This window comes from Chelmon rostratus, chromosome 7 (assembly GCF_017976325.1).
Source record: "Chelmon rostratus isolate fCheRos1 chromosome 7, fCheRos1.pri, whole genome shotgun sequence".
Taxonomy (NCBI): domain Eukaryota; kingdom Metazoa; phylum Chordata; class Actinopteri; order Chaetodontiformes; family Chaetodontidae; genus Chelmon; species Chelmon rostratus.
In genome coordinates, this window is record NC_055664.1 from 8,514,145 (window position 1) to 8,529,803 (window position 15,659).

Sequence of the window (15,659 nt, forward strand, 5' to 3'; positions counted from 1 at the left end):
CTGGAAGATGAACCATCGCCCCAGTCTGAGGTCAAGAGTGCTCTGGAGCAGGTTTTCACTTGCGATTTCTCTGTACATTGCTGCATTCATCTTTCCCTCTATCCTGACTAGTCTCCCGGTTCCTGTCGCTGAAAAACATCCCCAGCATGATGCTGCCACCACCATACTTCACTATAGGGATGGTGTTGGCCTGGTTTCCTTCAAACATGACGCCTGGCATTCAATCTTCGTTTCATCAGACCAGAGAATTTTGTTTCTCGTGATCTGATAGTCCTTCAGGTGCATTTTAGCAAACTCCAGGCGGGCTGCCAAGTGCTTTTTACTAAGGAGTAGCTTCCATCTGGCCACTCTATCACACAGGCCTGATTGGTGGGTTCCTGCAGAGATGGTTGGCCTTCTGGAAGGTTCTCCTCTCTCCACAGAGGAACGCTGTAGCTCTGGCAGAGTGACCATCGGGTTGTTGGTCACCTCCCTGACTAGGGCCCTTCTCCCCCGATCGCTCAGTTTAGACGGCCGGCCAGCTCCAGGAAGAGTCCTGGTGGTTCTGAACTTCTTCCATTTATGATGGAGGCCACTGTGCTCACTGGGACCTTCAAAGCAGCAGATATGTTTCTGTACCCTTCCCCAGATTTGGACCTCGAGACAATCCTGTCTCAGAGGTCTACAGACAATTCCTTTGACTTCATGCTTGGTTTGTGCTCTGACATGCACCGTCAAGTGTGGGACCTTATATAGACAGGTGTGTGCCTTTCCAAATCATGTCCAATCAACTGAATTTACCACAGGTGGTTCCACTTAAGCTGCAGGAACATCTCCAGGGTGACCAGTGGAAAAAGGATGCACCTGAGCTCAATTTTAAACTTCACGGCGAAGGCTTTGAATACTTACGTGCATGTGATTTCTTAGTTTATTATTTTTAATAAATTTGCAAAAATCTAAAAAAAAATAACATTTTCATGTTGCCATTACGGGGTATGTTGTTGTGTGTAGAATTTTGACCAAATGTGGACAAAGTGAAGCCCTGTGAATACTTTCTGAGTGCACTGTGTATTAGCTTTTTGATTTGGCTATCATTCCTTTCAATAGTCTGCAAGATGCTGCCAAAACAGTTTAAATACTTGTCTTCTGTCTTCTGTCTATTTAACAGAACAAATGTTTTTTGGTGAATCTGTATCAAATCTATCACAGCCTACTCCCCTGAAGGATGGTTTTGCAGAACCCTGGGATGAGCGTTAGCCAGCAGCGACTGTGCTGGTTGCTGCTTTAGATTCTGTGGTGTTGACCTTGTGTTTGACTCCCGGCAGACTGAGCACTGCCTCTTCCAAGCTAGACAGGCTGCGACACCACCGAGAGAGACGATCTACATCCTTAAATGACGAGCACTGGATGGAGAAAACACAGCCCTGACTGCTGCATATCACATTAAAGGAAATAGTCTACCAGTGAAATATTGTAGATTATATGGTATGTTTGAGCAAGACTTTGCAGAATGATTTTCTGAAAACATGTTGCTGTGTGTCACATTATTATCACAAGTATTATTATTATTATAGTTTATCCAAAGGTGACTTTTTGCATCTAGAATATCTCAAAATAACCATGTATCTTTGTAAAACGTACAACTGTAAACAAACTTTAAAATGTGCTTTGGATGCTGGGTTGACTCTGACTTTTGTTCAGATATTGATTATTGGCTCGTTTCAATAGCTCACTAGTGTTCAAGCTCAGTGCGTGTGTGGATGGCATCTGCACACGTGACACAAAATGTTTCTTGGAAGCAGTTCAACATCTGACTTTTTCTCTGCTCAACATTTTACTCAAATCCATTTAGCTAATGCTTGCAGTATGTTCACACATTCCTTTTTCACAACTGTCTACAAGACTCGGCATGAATAAATAATATAAAACAATATTTATCTTGTGTGTGCTAAAATGTTTCAGAGATGATCAACAATGGAGGGGCTTTGTGAATCACAGCATGCAAGCACTTATTAACATTCCACTGATTATTATGGAACAAGGCTTTCCCAGAGTCTGTATTCTCTGTGGCGTTATTTCTTTCACTTTGATCAGTCTTCTGTATTTCCTCCACCACTGCCCACACTGCACTGATACTTCAAGGTAGATAAACGCCATTTATCTCTGGTTTTCTCACACAGAGCTCAATGCACATAATGTACCTCAAAGGCACATAATAGCATATTTTGTCACTGAAAGAAGTGGGTTCTGAATCTGAATGAGTTCTTATCAAGACCAGTGACATGTTCTGATGTAGAATCTAATCAGATTAACAGATAGGTTCACAATTTTTCTTGAGGAATACATTTTTGCACAGAATGAGGATTGTGGATTGTGAGAGCACTGAATGCACATTGAGAAGGGATCTTTGAATGGTCAGTATGAGCCGGAGGAATGATAACAGCCAGAAAAACCTGATTTTGTGTTTTCATGGGCACGTGACTATTGTTTAAGGACGGCGTGAAAAAGTGTGAACCTGTTCCTCAATGCCTGGAATGCAGCACAGGACAAAGGTCTACTATGTATAAAGGGTGCACTCATGCTGAAGATCGTCCACAAATGCACAAATAGATATTCAGGCCAAATACATATATAGAGAGAGGAAGAGTGAAATGGGACAGATATAAAATAGCTCTCTGTTCATAAGAAGATTATAAGATCCTTATTTAAAACTTACATTTTCCTGCAACCAGACTCCTTCAGAACATCTGAGTTTTTCATCTTATTCCAAGTATTCTGGTATTCAAAGTGAGTATCTTAGACTGGAACTCAGTATTATTTAACTAAGATCTTTCTAAAGTATGTATTTCTCTGTGTTGAAAATATAATCTTTAAAAGAAATAAACATCTATCAGAAATAATATTTAAAAGAACAGATTTCTGGTCATTTTGTTGATTACAGCCACTGTATAGGAACGGTTTAGTTCGTTCAGAGAGAAATAAGACTAAGGTTTTGTGGAGTTATACAGTGCAGGAAATCACACACACATTGACTACTAGGTGGCAGGAAAACACCCAAATGAAGGTCTTATAGAGCAATATGTAATGTAGTAATACTGTAAACTATAGGGATTAATATACTTGATATGCACATCTCCGGGCATCTCCAGACACAGTCAATATCCCATTTCTTGACAAGGTATTTTGCTTGGAAACAGAAATCGAATTGGTTAAATCAGGGTTAATATTCAAACAGCATTTTTGCCCAATTCCGACAGCCCTATAATAGATAGTACTAAGGAATAACAGCAACAACTATGGAGTGCAAGATTGCAGAGCACTCATGGCAGCATCACACAGAACAACAACAGCACTACTGTGGAAACCTGAATTCTTCTTCACCGCATTGACTGGTGCTCATCACCTCGCTAGTCATCAGTAAAGACAAATAGCTTGGGAGCTTAACAGTTGGCTCACAAATGACTTATGATGTCACAAAGTCCAGCTCTCATGTACAAGTCTTAAACTGTGGTTTAATGTGGGCACAGAAAAAAATCCCCCTCCAGCAGGTGAGTTTGAGGAAAGCCCTCTAGTGTGAAACTCTACACAGAGAAGGTCCAACATCCAAGTAACGGAACAGTAAGTTATGTTTTCAAGCAAAGGGACTTTAAGTTTGTTGAATGTATTTTTTGTGAATGCCTATCCAATGACAAGTATTGCAAATTAACAGGATTTATAAAGATAAGAATATTTTGTATTGGCCTATTAAATAATTACCCTATGCTGTGAATCTGTCCCTAAAAACAATAAATCAAAGTAAGAAAAAGAAGTGAAAACAAGTCTCCAAGCGAAGACATCCCCAGTATTCAGCTGTGATTTAGGATTTATGTACCAACATATGGCAAATGTGGTATCTGCCATGAACTGTATGCAACCTTATGCAATAATGTGGCCAGAATCTTATGTTGATAGGTTGAGGTCTGGTTTGCAAGACAAATGCATTGGAATAAATCTTGAAGATTTCAATTCATCATCCACCAAAGGCGCATGTGTCCCCTCTGTATAGCGCCTACCATGGAGAAATATGTTGGTATATTATTACCGCCCATAAACATGATTCACAAATGAAGTTTAAAATCTTCAACTTTATTTATTCTCTTTAACTGAAGCAATTTCCAATACAAAGCAACACTGAAACAATTCTTATGACATGGCTGATCCTGGATAGATGAAGCTCAGTGCATCTATGCTAAGGCACACAATATTGTAACAGTAGATGATGTAAACAGTAACGTGCAGTGTGAAGGTTGCAGGATGAAGTGAATCTGCTTCTGCCAATCCTAAAGGAGAAACCCCTCGGATGAAAAGCTGAGTCCCAGGGTGTCTTTCTGCACCTCACATCCCAACACAGCATTTCCAGCTTCCACACACTCTGCCACACATGCTGCTGGAAAAAAACACACACACACACACACACAAAACAAGTCATCAGTAGAGGAGACTGAACGCGTGCAGATTTTAATCAGCATGCATTGTCAAAAACAACAATCCAGCATTTATTATTATGGTTGCTACCATTCTGAGCGCGGAGCCATGACACAGCCTTCATAGCCAGAAGCTCCCACTCTTCCTGAGCATCCCTCTTGAAACCATGAAGCCAGATCAGAGCCAGAATTGTGGCCCACACTTCCTGGTTCACCTGATTCACCAAATCAAGGAAATGCAGACGTTGTGGAGAGGAGCAAAGCAAAGAAAACAAAGGAGAATTCAGGCGTAAAACAGCAGTTACAACGTTATATATTAAATAAAAGGAGACGGCACACGCAAATACTTTCATGGGGGCTATTCACATATATGATCAAAGCCTTTCACACTGTAAGCAGGTGGTTAAAAACACCACTCGAGGGCATCATGCACAGTTTCTCAGTCTGATTGTGTTTCATTTCCATAAATTGTTAGTGTCTTAGCTTGCCTGATTAACTTGTATGAATTATTTTTCATAGTGACTCACCGCTGAAGGTTTTGTGTTCTCCACCTCTTTGCTGGTCTTTCCCAGGGCTGCAGCCAGAGCTGGATCTAGCACCCAGCAGCCAGACGCCTTCTGGAGGGAGACCAACCTCAGCAAAGGGTCTCTGCGAGACTGTTTGGGAACAGGGACTTGAACCTCCTCAGTATATAAGTCTGAGGAAAGGAATCAAAGAAAGTGGAAAAATCAAATTATGCCAGTAGATTCTTTCCATTTTTGCCTGTTGGACACTCATGTAAAGATAAAGAATAATGCAGATGAGACCATAAGAGCAGCTAATAGTGTTCTTTCAGATTCGTATCCATATGTGCGAATGTCTCCTGATCACTTGCTCAGACCTAAAGTACTCAATACTTTGCTACTTGAGAAACTATTTCAGAATGAGTCAAGTGTCAGAATTTATGCCAAAACACTTCAATTTGAAAAGAAACCATGATTAAATGAAGAAGTAAATGTCCAAGAAAACCACAAATTGAAAGTTGCTCTCTCGATCATTTATTAGGTACAATATATAAGAAGGCATTGGAATGAGTGGACTGCCATGTCTACAGTCATCATGCATCGTCATGGTTTACTACCTCCATGGGTAATGGGTTTTAAGAAAAGGGATTCCCTATTTATTCTTTAGAAAGCACCACTGTCAGACTGCATAACAAGAATAAATACATGTTGTGTATAGTCTATAAAGGGCATGTACCACTGACACAAAACACATACCTTCATCACTGGACATCTCTGCGTGTTGCTCTTGATCTTGGTCCGAACAGAGGCTGTATGCTTTTTTGGAAGAAATGCACTGTTACACTAACAAAAGCAGACCAGAATATTTTATTCTAATCAAAATAAGCTAATGAATATGTCTGAATTCCACATTAAATTCTGCAGTGCACTAAACTGATGCTGGATCTTGTTGCCCTGTTCTGTGTCTGATCCTGGTTTGCTTCACCTGTTTAACCAGCAGGACCAGACCCGACTTGTTCAGTGTTCAGGTACTCATCAAGCTCCTATGACCCTGACTAGATTCAGCCGTCTCAGCTCCCTGTACTGAGTGGTAATCCAAAGTTACAACTCACTGATGTAATATTATTATGATATTACTTACATCTAATGGAGCTCAGAAGACAACCTGAAGACACCTGCTGCACTTCAGATCATTTCACAATTAAGTCTGTGTGGAAAAGCTTACCTGTCAGGTATACAGGAAACAGCTTTCTGTGTTAATGTAACCAATATTTGCTTTTTCTGGAAGAAAACCAATCAGTCGTATACATACTGCATGAGTCAAGTTAAATAGTTTGGTTTGGCATCTGTTCCTCTGAAGATACAGTACTTTGCCACTTAAGAAACTATTTCTGAATGAGAGTCCAGTGTCATATGATGTCTTGGGATTTTTTGGCAAGTACTTAAATAAAAAAAACCCCCCACAAATTAACTAAGAAATACCTGAGAAAACCACAAACTGAAAATTACTCTCTCGATCATTCATTAGTCCAATATATAAGAAGGAACCATGAGTCAAAGACATTTATGTAATTCATTAGTGCCGGAAGTTGGATAGACTGAGCAAGAGAAAGGCAGTGATGTATAATGGGCACATACATTAGGAGGTGCATGTATATGTGGAAGAGACTTTCTAAGCCGACAGTATGTCAGCAGGTGTCATTGGAATGAACGGACTGCCATGTCTACATTCATCATGCATTGTTTACTACCTCCATGGGTCATGGGTATTAGAGAAAAGGATTTCCCCATTTATTCTTTAGAAAGCACCAGTGTCAGTCTGCATAAAAAGAATAAATACATGTTGTCTATAAAGGGCGTGTACGACTGAAACAAAACACATACCTGCATTAGTATACATTGCTTCGCCTAGCACTTGATCTTCTAGGTCCAAACAGGCATTGTCATAATCTGCTTTTTTAAAAGAAATGCTCTGTTACACTAACAAAAGCAGACCAGAATATTTTATGGTGCTTATCAAAATGTATCAATAAATGAATGTTTTCAAATTGCACATTCAGTTGTGCAGTGCACTAAATCGGTGCTGGATCTAGTTGCCCACCAAGCAGGATGAGACCTGACTTGTTCTTGTTCAGCATTAGGTACTCATCTATCTCCTGTGACCCTGACAAGATACTGCCAGATATAGACCCTGACAGTCTCAGACCCTTAGCCTGTGTGGTAATCAAGAGGTACAATTCACGAATATAATATAATTTTTCAGGTGTACAGGAAATAGCTTTCTGTGTTTGGGTAACTAATATTTGCCCTTTCAGGAATAAAACCATGCAGTCATTTAATTTGTACTGTGAGGCACAGCACCTTGTAAAAGCAAAAAATAAAACAAAACAAAAAAAAGCCAGTGAACCTTTTACTCACCTAAGTCTGAAAAGGCAAAAGACGCCGTACAGCACTGCATATACATCATTCCACCACCACACACTGAGATAAAAAACAGAGTATGTATTAAACGAAGGTCATCAGCTGGGACAATAACATCAACAGCAGCAAAATATAGATACAGCAGCAGCAGAGGTCAGGCATAAATTACAAAATCAACATTACCAATAGACGTAAAATAAATCACTAATCTGAATACAACATGAATATGGAAGTAAGTACAATCCTAGCCAACAATGTCATTTTAAACAAATCAAACCAACACAGTTTAGACGTCACAATAAACAGAGCATGGCCACCTTCCTTCTATCACTCTACCTCTCTTTTACACAAACACAAAAGCAACACCAGACAAAAACCTTGTTATTCATCATAGTCACAGGAAATTACATCTGATGAAGAGAAAGAGAACACAGGAGTGTGCTTAAACATATCAAGGTGTTTTGTTTGTCTGCCATACTATCCAGGTCTACCACACGTGATTTATACCAGGATGAGCAGGGAATCAAAGTCTTAAATATGCACCATGTGCTCTGTGGCTGAACTGGACAGGTTTCTCACATCTGAACTGAATAAAATACTCACTGGGTGCTGGAACATCTCTGTGCACCAGAGGTCCTTGAATCGCCTCGCCGTCATGTTTGTTGACAGCAACGAAGGCCGTAAAGGCACTGCTCACTCCTGATTGGACACTGAGCTCCACCACCTTCTTCTTCACTCCTCTGTCTTGCTCCTCTCCACCCTCACTCTCCTCCATCTCCAGGGAGCGTATGAGAAGCCGAGCAGCCAACCTGTGGACTGTTAATCTGCAGGCAGGAGAAAGGAGGAAACACAGATAGATTTCAATATGAGGTTAGTGTTAGTGTTGCAAGTATCTGGTCTTTTTTTTTTTAACTTTGACCACAGCTGGTGGTGCTAGATGAAAAGTTGTCCAGACATGTTCCCTGAACGTCTGTACCAAATTCATCACTGCAGTCTATCCAGATTTAAAGTACTGTCTGACCACATGTTGTTTTACCCAGTGTCCTCTGCAGGTTTGAGACTGAAGTGGAGCTCGCTCTCAGAGGCATGACCTGCCAGGCTGTACTTCACTGTCACACAGCCCTCTGCTGCCTCTGAGCTCTGTCAAAGCATTACACTGTCAGAAACCAATCTTATCATCACAATAACATAAAAATCACCATTATTCATATTTTTCAAACCTGACAAATCAGACTAGTGATACATTTGCATGGTGCTGCTGCTACCTGTCCAGTGAGCTGGGCATAAACCAGTGACCTCTGACCGTGGAAAAGTGCTGTGATTGGTGGAGAGAGGACAGCGGCACAGACTCCCTTTGGCAAATCCCACGTGACTGAGATGTCCTTCACGGCTGGTTGCAGAGCAAATCGCAGCGACTGCATCACCTGATGAGTGAAAACAGTTTCCAAAAAGTTGTGAGAAGCACTGAGTTTTAACTAAACGTATTCACTGCACTTTTCATTATATTTTTTATAGCGACTGTGATGTCTTACTTTGGGTTGCATCCTGTCAGCTCCTGTGATGAACTGAGCGTGACCTCCTCCTTCTTTGGCCAAGCCATTGATAAGAGCAGAGCTGGCCCCCTCCCCAATCCCAAAAGAGAAACACCTACAATACAAAAGGTTTTCTTTTTAACGCACACAGCAAAAAACACGCGACATACTGTATGCAGGGAATTGTGTGGGTGTTTTGTCGTTTTGTGTTCTTGTGGTTTCACCTGTGGGAACCTGAATTCTGCTTCACAACATTGATAACTTCTTTGGTGTTCCCCACCTCGCCGTCAGTAAAGACAAATAGCTAGGGAGGAGACCTGACACGTTAGTTTCAGGTACAGAGCATAACCTCACACCCAGAATCATTCAGCATGTGTTGAAAGTCACACACATGCTTTTATGAGAGCTGTGTTAGATTGCTGTTTCTGTAACACAAGTTTCTCTCACTGTAGAATATGAAACAATAGAGGTGTGGTGAGTGTGAGTGTCAAATAAACCGGTTTGCTCAAGATTTTACTTGGAAAGGTGTGAGCAGAACAGCAGAGGGCAGAGCTATTGACAGGATCAACGAAAGTGTGTTTGATGGATTGTTCAATATATTCAATCACTTGTTGCCTCTGCGTACACCAGCTGTCAAAGGCTTTGTGTGCTCCATTAAAGCACTCAAACCACACAGCAGTTCAGTGAGAGCAAGTGAACTGCAGAGCACACAACAGCAGTTTTAATGAGGTCAGAAAAGACAAACAACTGTGGCATCTTCCTCAGCAACATTCTGCAGATGTAGCCACGCCTGCTGCTGTCGCAGTCCGGTTCAAACGTTCTTGCCACGACAGGACCTCGCTGAAGCTGTGTCACTTCAACTCATGCCTCAACACATGGATCGATTCTCAAGAAATAATATTGTGTTCTGGATGGTACTGTGTGGCTCAACACAAATGCTCAACACCCCAAATCTAAAGCTTAAATTTAGAATTTTAGAATTAAACGTTCAATATTTTAAATCAGTTAGAAATCTGCATAATAACTATTCAAGACAGTTGTGACCATTTTGTAGAAACAGCTTGTTAGTGGACTTCTGTGCTGGATTGTCCACAGTAAACACCTTGTTCCAACATAAGGTGGCACTTAAGTTTACCTGGTACCTGAAGACAAAGTCTGTTAATCGACTTTGTAGACATTTCATCAGCTCTGTTGGCCCATAGCTTGGACACTTGACCGAATGACTGAAAGAATGAGATTAACCCCTTAACGCCGATTGTCGCGAATTCGCATCATATCACTTCAATCCACATTGCAGCCGAATCGCGCATGCATTCCTCTAATGCTGGCTTGTGCATATTCAACACACACCTAGGAACCTTTTGCAAGCACTGGTTTCTCGTCGGACTGGTCAAAGTGAAAACTACATGTGTTGCGTTGTTGTTACAAAGTAATAGTTGTAAGCCAATTTTGTGGCTTTTATGGCGCACATTTATAAATTTTGAAAAAAAGAGTATTTTTATGCAAATTAGTGACAACAGGCGTTAATGCTTAAATGCAAGCATTAGCGCCTGTTGTCGCTAATCATACCTAAATTTATTTCTATTGTATGTGCTAAAGAAAAATTAACAAACTCCTTTTAATTTAGGATCAATTTGAAAGCAAAAAAATATATATATTTTTTTTTAATATAATTCTAAATAAATTCGGGCATCAAGGGATTAAGGATAGAGAGATCCCACATTACCGCTACCATCAATCAGCCATCTTTGCTTTTTTCACCGTACCTCAAAAAACCCACGTAACTTATTTCGTCTGTGTGTGGATATGTATGTGAGGGTGTTTCTCAGTGTGTTTGCTGTGTGTATTACCTGTCTAGGCTGACCGGGAATGCAGGGCTGGCTGTAGATGTGTTTGAGGGGCTCAAGGATCTCCGTCCCTCCCAGATTCGCGCCCATCGCCTCGACTTTCTTCAGAGCCTCCTCCATGGTCTTCTCACTGTACTCCACACTCTTACTGCCACCAGAAACACACACATCAGGGAGGTCAGATGGTGGATAGGTGTGCAACACGACCAACTTCGACACTGCGGATTGGAATTCAGATCCAGTCTCAACCAAATTTTTTAAAGCATAACTGCAATCGCTCCCTGAATTTAAGCAAGCTTTAAATGCACTGAAGTTGTCATGAACACATGTTGGAGTAATTTATTTGAATACTTAGGGAGCAAACGTCGAAACACATTCACATAATCTACAGTTTCGCAGAATCAGCAAATATCAATGATCTGTCTGTTGATAGAGATTACATAAATTACGGAAATTACGTATTATGTAAAAAACAGTGATATCAAAGAATGAAGAACTTACGGGAAGATGTGCTCGTAGCTGGACCCAAAACTGTAGATGTTGAAATAACAGCCCATTGGTAAGCTCTTCAGCAGGAGCAGCAGAGTGTCCTTCAGGGAAGAGAGAACAGATAGTGAAGGCGACTGTGTGAGAGGGACACTGTGAAGACGTTGATCACAGAAACAACACATGAGGAATACCCTGGCACTGCCAATGCGACTTTCTTGCCCGTTGCTGTCACTGGTAATACAATCCATACTTCCAGATCGATCCAATAGGAGCACAAACTCTCCATGTGAGGAGACTGAAGACATCACAGCCTCTGGGAACTCAGGGTACAGACTCAGCATCACTACTGGATCACCCATCAGAGAGCCTGAAACACAGAGGAGAGACTCAAACATGACTTTTGCCGTTTGCTCCAACACATACAACTCATCAGATGGAGGATAATGAGCTCACCGGGCTCAGCAGAGGCCTGTCCTGCCTCCACCACAGCAGTGGGCTGGTGGGCGTCTTTGTAATAAATCAGCAGTTCAACGTCTCTGTCAAACTTGTGTCCTGCAGCCAACTTCACCTGCAGTTCACAAACACTCATAAGTATAAATACATTCATATCTCTCGTTGTCAGTATTGAGGAACAATCACACGCAGCAGATACATGAACACTCTACCAACCGTGGCCTGGGTTTGCTCTGTGTTGAGGTACTGCAGAGGGTCCAGGGAACACTTGGACTCTACTTTAGAGACTGGACGAGGAGAGGACACTCGGGCAGAGAAAGACAGACCGTAGGGCACCAGAGAGGCTGGAACAGAGGTCACCTGGACACTGGCACCTTCACTGTCTCCGCTTCCTGTGAGCAAATTATAAATGCTCTAATTGAAGAGTACTCTGAAACACTAAGAGTCTACAGTCGTGCTAGCTGCTCTGTGAACAGTACTTAGGGCACAGTGAATCTTGATGCTAAATGCTAATACTAGCATGCTAGCATGCAGGTATAAGAAAATTATTTTAACCATTTAACTGTAGTGAGTTAGCATGCTAGCATTTGCTAATTAGCAACTAGCACTGAGACATTAGTTTTGCAGGTATTTGGTCATAAACCAAAGTATTGGAAACATTTTGACCTGCTGGTGGCACTGGAAGGTAAAACAAGTTAGTTTTCTGTCTTCAGTTAATTGTTTTCAAGACATTTCACTGAAAGCCAAGAATTTCAACCTAAGTGGTGCTTATTCAATGATCACAATTCAACCAGAGGCGGACATGGATGTCCGCGCAAAAATTTCATTGACATCCATCAATAAGTTGTTGAGATCAGTCTGGAGCAAACCGACCGACTGACATTTCATCCCTAGAGTGCTTGCAAGGCTGAAATAAAATACATTACTTCCACCTCAGTCAAACTGCTGAGGTTAACAGAAAGCCATAAAATGTGAATTTGATATTTTGAAAAAGTAGCTCTGGCAGAGTTAGTGCTGCGTCATCAAAAGACATGGGACTGTTGCAATAAAAGCTGTTTGACAAAAGTGTTGTCTGCTTTTCCTACCCTGAGGTTGGTAGCGAGGGTTGAGCACAGCGGGCAGACAGAACCTCAGCCCGTCATCAGCCTGCACAGCCAGCTCTGTGACGTACTCCAGCCTGATGGAGGCGCTCTCTCCTGGAGGCAGACTGCCCACACTCAGAGAGAAGATGTCCGGACTCTGCTCGCTCTCCTCCAATAGGAAGGCCTGCTGACCGGAGCTCAAAGCGTCATCGTAATCCTCACGAGCCTGAGGAGCAGATGCCACACCTGAGTACCTGCCACTGTGTAGTGAAGCTTTAAACTGGAGTGACTAAGTCTCTACTGTGCAGCTCACCTCCTGCTTCTCCTTCACCTCAGCTACAATCTGTTTCTGTCCAATCGTGGCACTGAAATGACACACAGCAGCATCTCCAGGCAGAGGGAAGACAAAAACAGCCTCTATCGGTTTGTCCTCCTTGTTCTCATAGTTCAGAGTGGAGACCACAGTAGCCACATGGTCCCTCACCTCCAGCTCCACCTCCACACTCTTCAGAGGAACTGACCGACAAACAGAGAGAGGAAAATTATCAGAAACTGTGTGAGAACTTCTGTGTTGTGTAAGTGTGCAAAGCAGGATGTGCCCAATAGCCATCACAGCCAATACAAGCCTTCACCTGTGAACTTTATAAGATTACAAAACACCTTGTGGGGGGAAATGAGAGATGTGTGTACCTGGTTCCTTCTGGGCAGTCAGCAGACCACAGCAGTTCATCTTTGCACCTGTGCAACAATTAAAGAGGACATCAGAGGACTTTGTGCTGTGATGATGAAGGGTAATGACAGAAAGTGGACATTATGGGCGTCGTTCAGTCATTGAAATACATTTGTTTTGTTTATCTACAAAAACGTGTAAAAGCACCAACAATACAGTTACTGAACAAAATGACGCTACAAACTAAAGAAATAGTAAAATTGTTATTATCATTTCGGTCGCGTTATATCCCATCTCTCCTCACATTTCCTGTAGTTATCTACAGTTCTGTATCAATAAATCAATGCATATGATTTCTACTGTCTATGCTCCGCAGACAGACACGAAAAAAACACCAAGAAAAACACAGCATGAGCGATCAACGCGCTAAAAGACTGCTTAGTGGAGACAAAACTGGAGACAGATTTTTTTAATGTATGACGCTGAACGCCGAAATCAGCTACTGCGGGATTTTATCCATCAGTACAAAATAATAGCGGTAAACCAAACTCTGTCGCCAACTACGTCTCTCTCAGGTCTGGGATGTCCCTTCACTTCTCCACATTTGACATGATTTCTCTGAATAACTGTAAAGAAATAAGTTTTCCTGCCTGCGCACAGTGAGAGGCGGTTGCTACGCAACGTACGTGTCTACCTTCAGAGCCGCTGCGCAGTGAGAGCGGTGACAGACGAGAGTAGGCTCATTTTAAATCAATAAAATATGTTTTAATCACTATTTTGTGTCACTTTCTATTGAATGCTTTAGTAGTGAGCAGAGTTCTAAGCGGGATAATGTATAGTGAGCAGGTTCGTGTGTTGCAACCAGACTGTTTCAATAAACACGCAGAAGAATAAGCTTACCTCTGAGGACAGATCGGTGTCCGGGACGGGACAGTCGGCTTTAGTTCCCTCTCGTAAATATGTGGCCGCAACTTGCAGGTTTCTAAAGGAGGAAGAGATTACCCTGATGTCAACTGACTGGAAAACGAAAGTCACACCCACCGGGTACGCTCGATTTCTATAGGAAGGAGGTGCGGTTGGGTGGAGCTCGAGTCCATAAGCTTTTATATTAGAAGAACTTGCAGTTTCGACACCAAATCAGCCCTGAAGTGCTGCACTATTTGGAGAGATGTAAAAGCTGTAGCTGCTACTGTAACGGAGTTAAAGTAGTGGTATGATTTCACTTGCCACACACGCACACACACACACACACACACACACCGAGAGTTTTATGTTGTCCGAGGGTATTTGAAGGCAGCAGCCCTGCTACCTGGGGTCGTGCAACCCAGGGGATCGAAACAGTTGCACCTCGCCATCCTCTGGGTATGTCCGAACATCACGAGCTCCGCTGTTTGTCCATATTAAACTTTGTTTATTTGTTTGTTTTGTTAAATGTGTACTTTAATTTATGATTTGGTATCAATTTGCTCCCATAATGGTTGAGCACAGCCTTTTTTTTATATAAAAAGTTGACGTAGTTTTCTTTTGTTTTCTTTTGTGTTAGTTAACTGGTTTTCCCCCGTTTTAATTTCAGACCGGAATGTGTGTGTGTGTGCTGCTGCAACAGGGACTGACTGTATATGTGTTATATGCGTGGTATATATGTGTATATACCAGGTACGGTTATTAATATGTATTGATTGTTCATAGAAGCGCCTGGTGCCTGGGCCTTCGCCCACGCGGCCAGTGCAGTGGGATTTGGGTGGCAGTCGTGGACGGGGGCCCCGACGGCCCAATCCCCGGACTCGGAATCTGGCAATGGGGACATGGAATGTCACCTCACTGAAGGGGAAGGAGCCTGAGCGAGTGTGGGAGGTTGAGCGGTATTGGCTAGAGATAGTTTGGCTCACCTCCATGCACAGTCTGGGTTCTGGAACCCAACTCCTTGAGAGAGGCTGCTAGTGCTAGTCACAGTTTGTCCATAACTAACACCATGTTCAAGCATAAGGGTGTCCATCAGTGCACGTGGCACCAAGACACTCTAGGCCGGAGGTCAATGATCGACTTCGTGGTCGTGTCATCTGACCTTTGGCCATATGTCTTGGACAATCGGGTGAAGAGAGGGGCTGAGCTGTCAACTCGACAGACTTGGCAGGCCCAAACGGGTAGTGAGGGTCTGTTGGGAACGTCTGGCGGAACCCTCTGTCAGAGGGGTTTTCAACTCGCACCTCTGGGAGAGCT

At 42.4% G+C, this 15,659-nt stretch overlaps 1 protein-coding gene across 3 annotated transcripts; it reads right to left on the reverse strand.

Annotated features, from left to right (window-relative positions):
• Window positions 1-4,083: 4,083 nt before the first annotated feature.
• On the reverse strand, window positions 4,084-14,453 carry LOC121609422 (von Willebrand factor A domain-containing protein 5A-like). Of its 3 annotated transcripts, none has more exons than XM_041941052.1 (20): window positions 14,340-14,453; window positions 13,460-13,507; window positions 13,083-13,285; window positions 12,773-12,995; window positions 11,904-12,079; window positions 11,688-11,802; window positions 11,426-11,601; window positions 11,247-11,335; window positions 10,749-10,893; window positions 9,123-9,202; window positions 8,899-9,013; window positions 8,632-8,790; window positions 8,403-8,506; window positions 7,970-8,190; window positions 7,364-7,426; window positions 6,830-6,895; window positions 5,702-5,761; window positions 4,970-5,139; window positions 4,534-4,657; window positions 4,084-4,402 (listed from the first exon to the last, which is right to left on the reverse strand). In XM_041941052.1, the coding sequence occupies exons 2-20, from the start codon at window positions 13,497-13,499 to the stop codon at window positions 4,299-4,301; spliced, it is 2,433 nt and encodes an 810-aa protein (XP_041796986.1). In that variant the 5' UTR covers window positions 13,500-13,507; window positions 14,340-14,453; the 3' UTR covers window positions 4,084-4,298. The 3 variants fall into 3 exon arrangements, with proteins under 3 accessions (XP_041796986.1, XP_041796984.1, XP_041796987.1); XM_041941050.1 differs by having other exon boundaries at window positions 4,084-4,405; XM_041941053.1 differs by lacking the exon at window positions 6,830-6,895 and having other exon boundaries at window positions 4,084-4,405.
• Between the last annotated feature and the right edge of the window lie 1,206 nt (window positions 14,454-15,659).

Excerpts from the sequence above, each read along its gene's own strand:
- LOC121609422 (XM_041941050.1), bottom strand. The coding sequence starts at position 13,499 with ATGAACTGCTGTGGTCTGCTGACTGCCCAGAAGGAACCAG. Across the intron at positions 12,996-13,082 it reads AGGTGAAGGAGAAGCAGGAG|GCTCGTGAGGATTACGATGA; the intron begins GTGAGCTGCACA and ends TCTGCTCCTCAG. Across the intron at positions 5,140-5,701 it reads AGAGATGTCCAGTGATGAAG|ACTTATATACTGAGGAGGTT; the intron begins GTATGTGTTTTG and ends TCCTTTCCTCAG.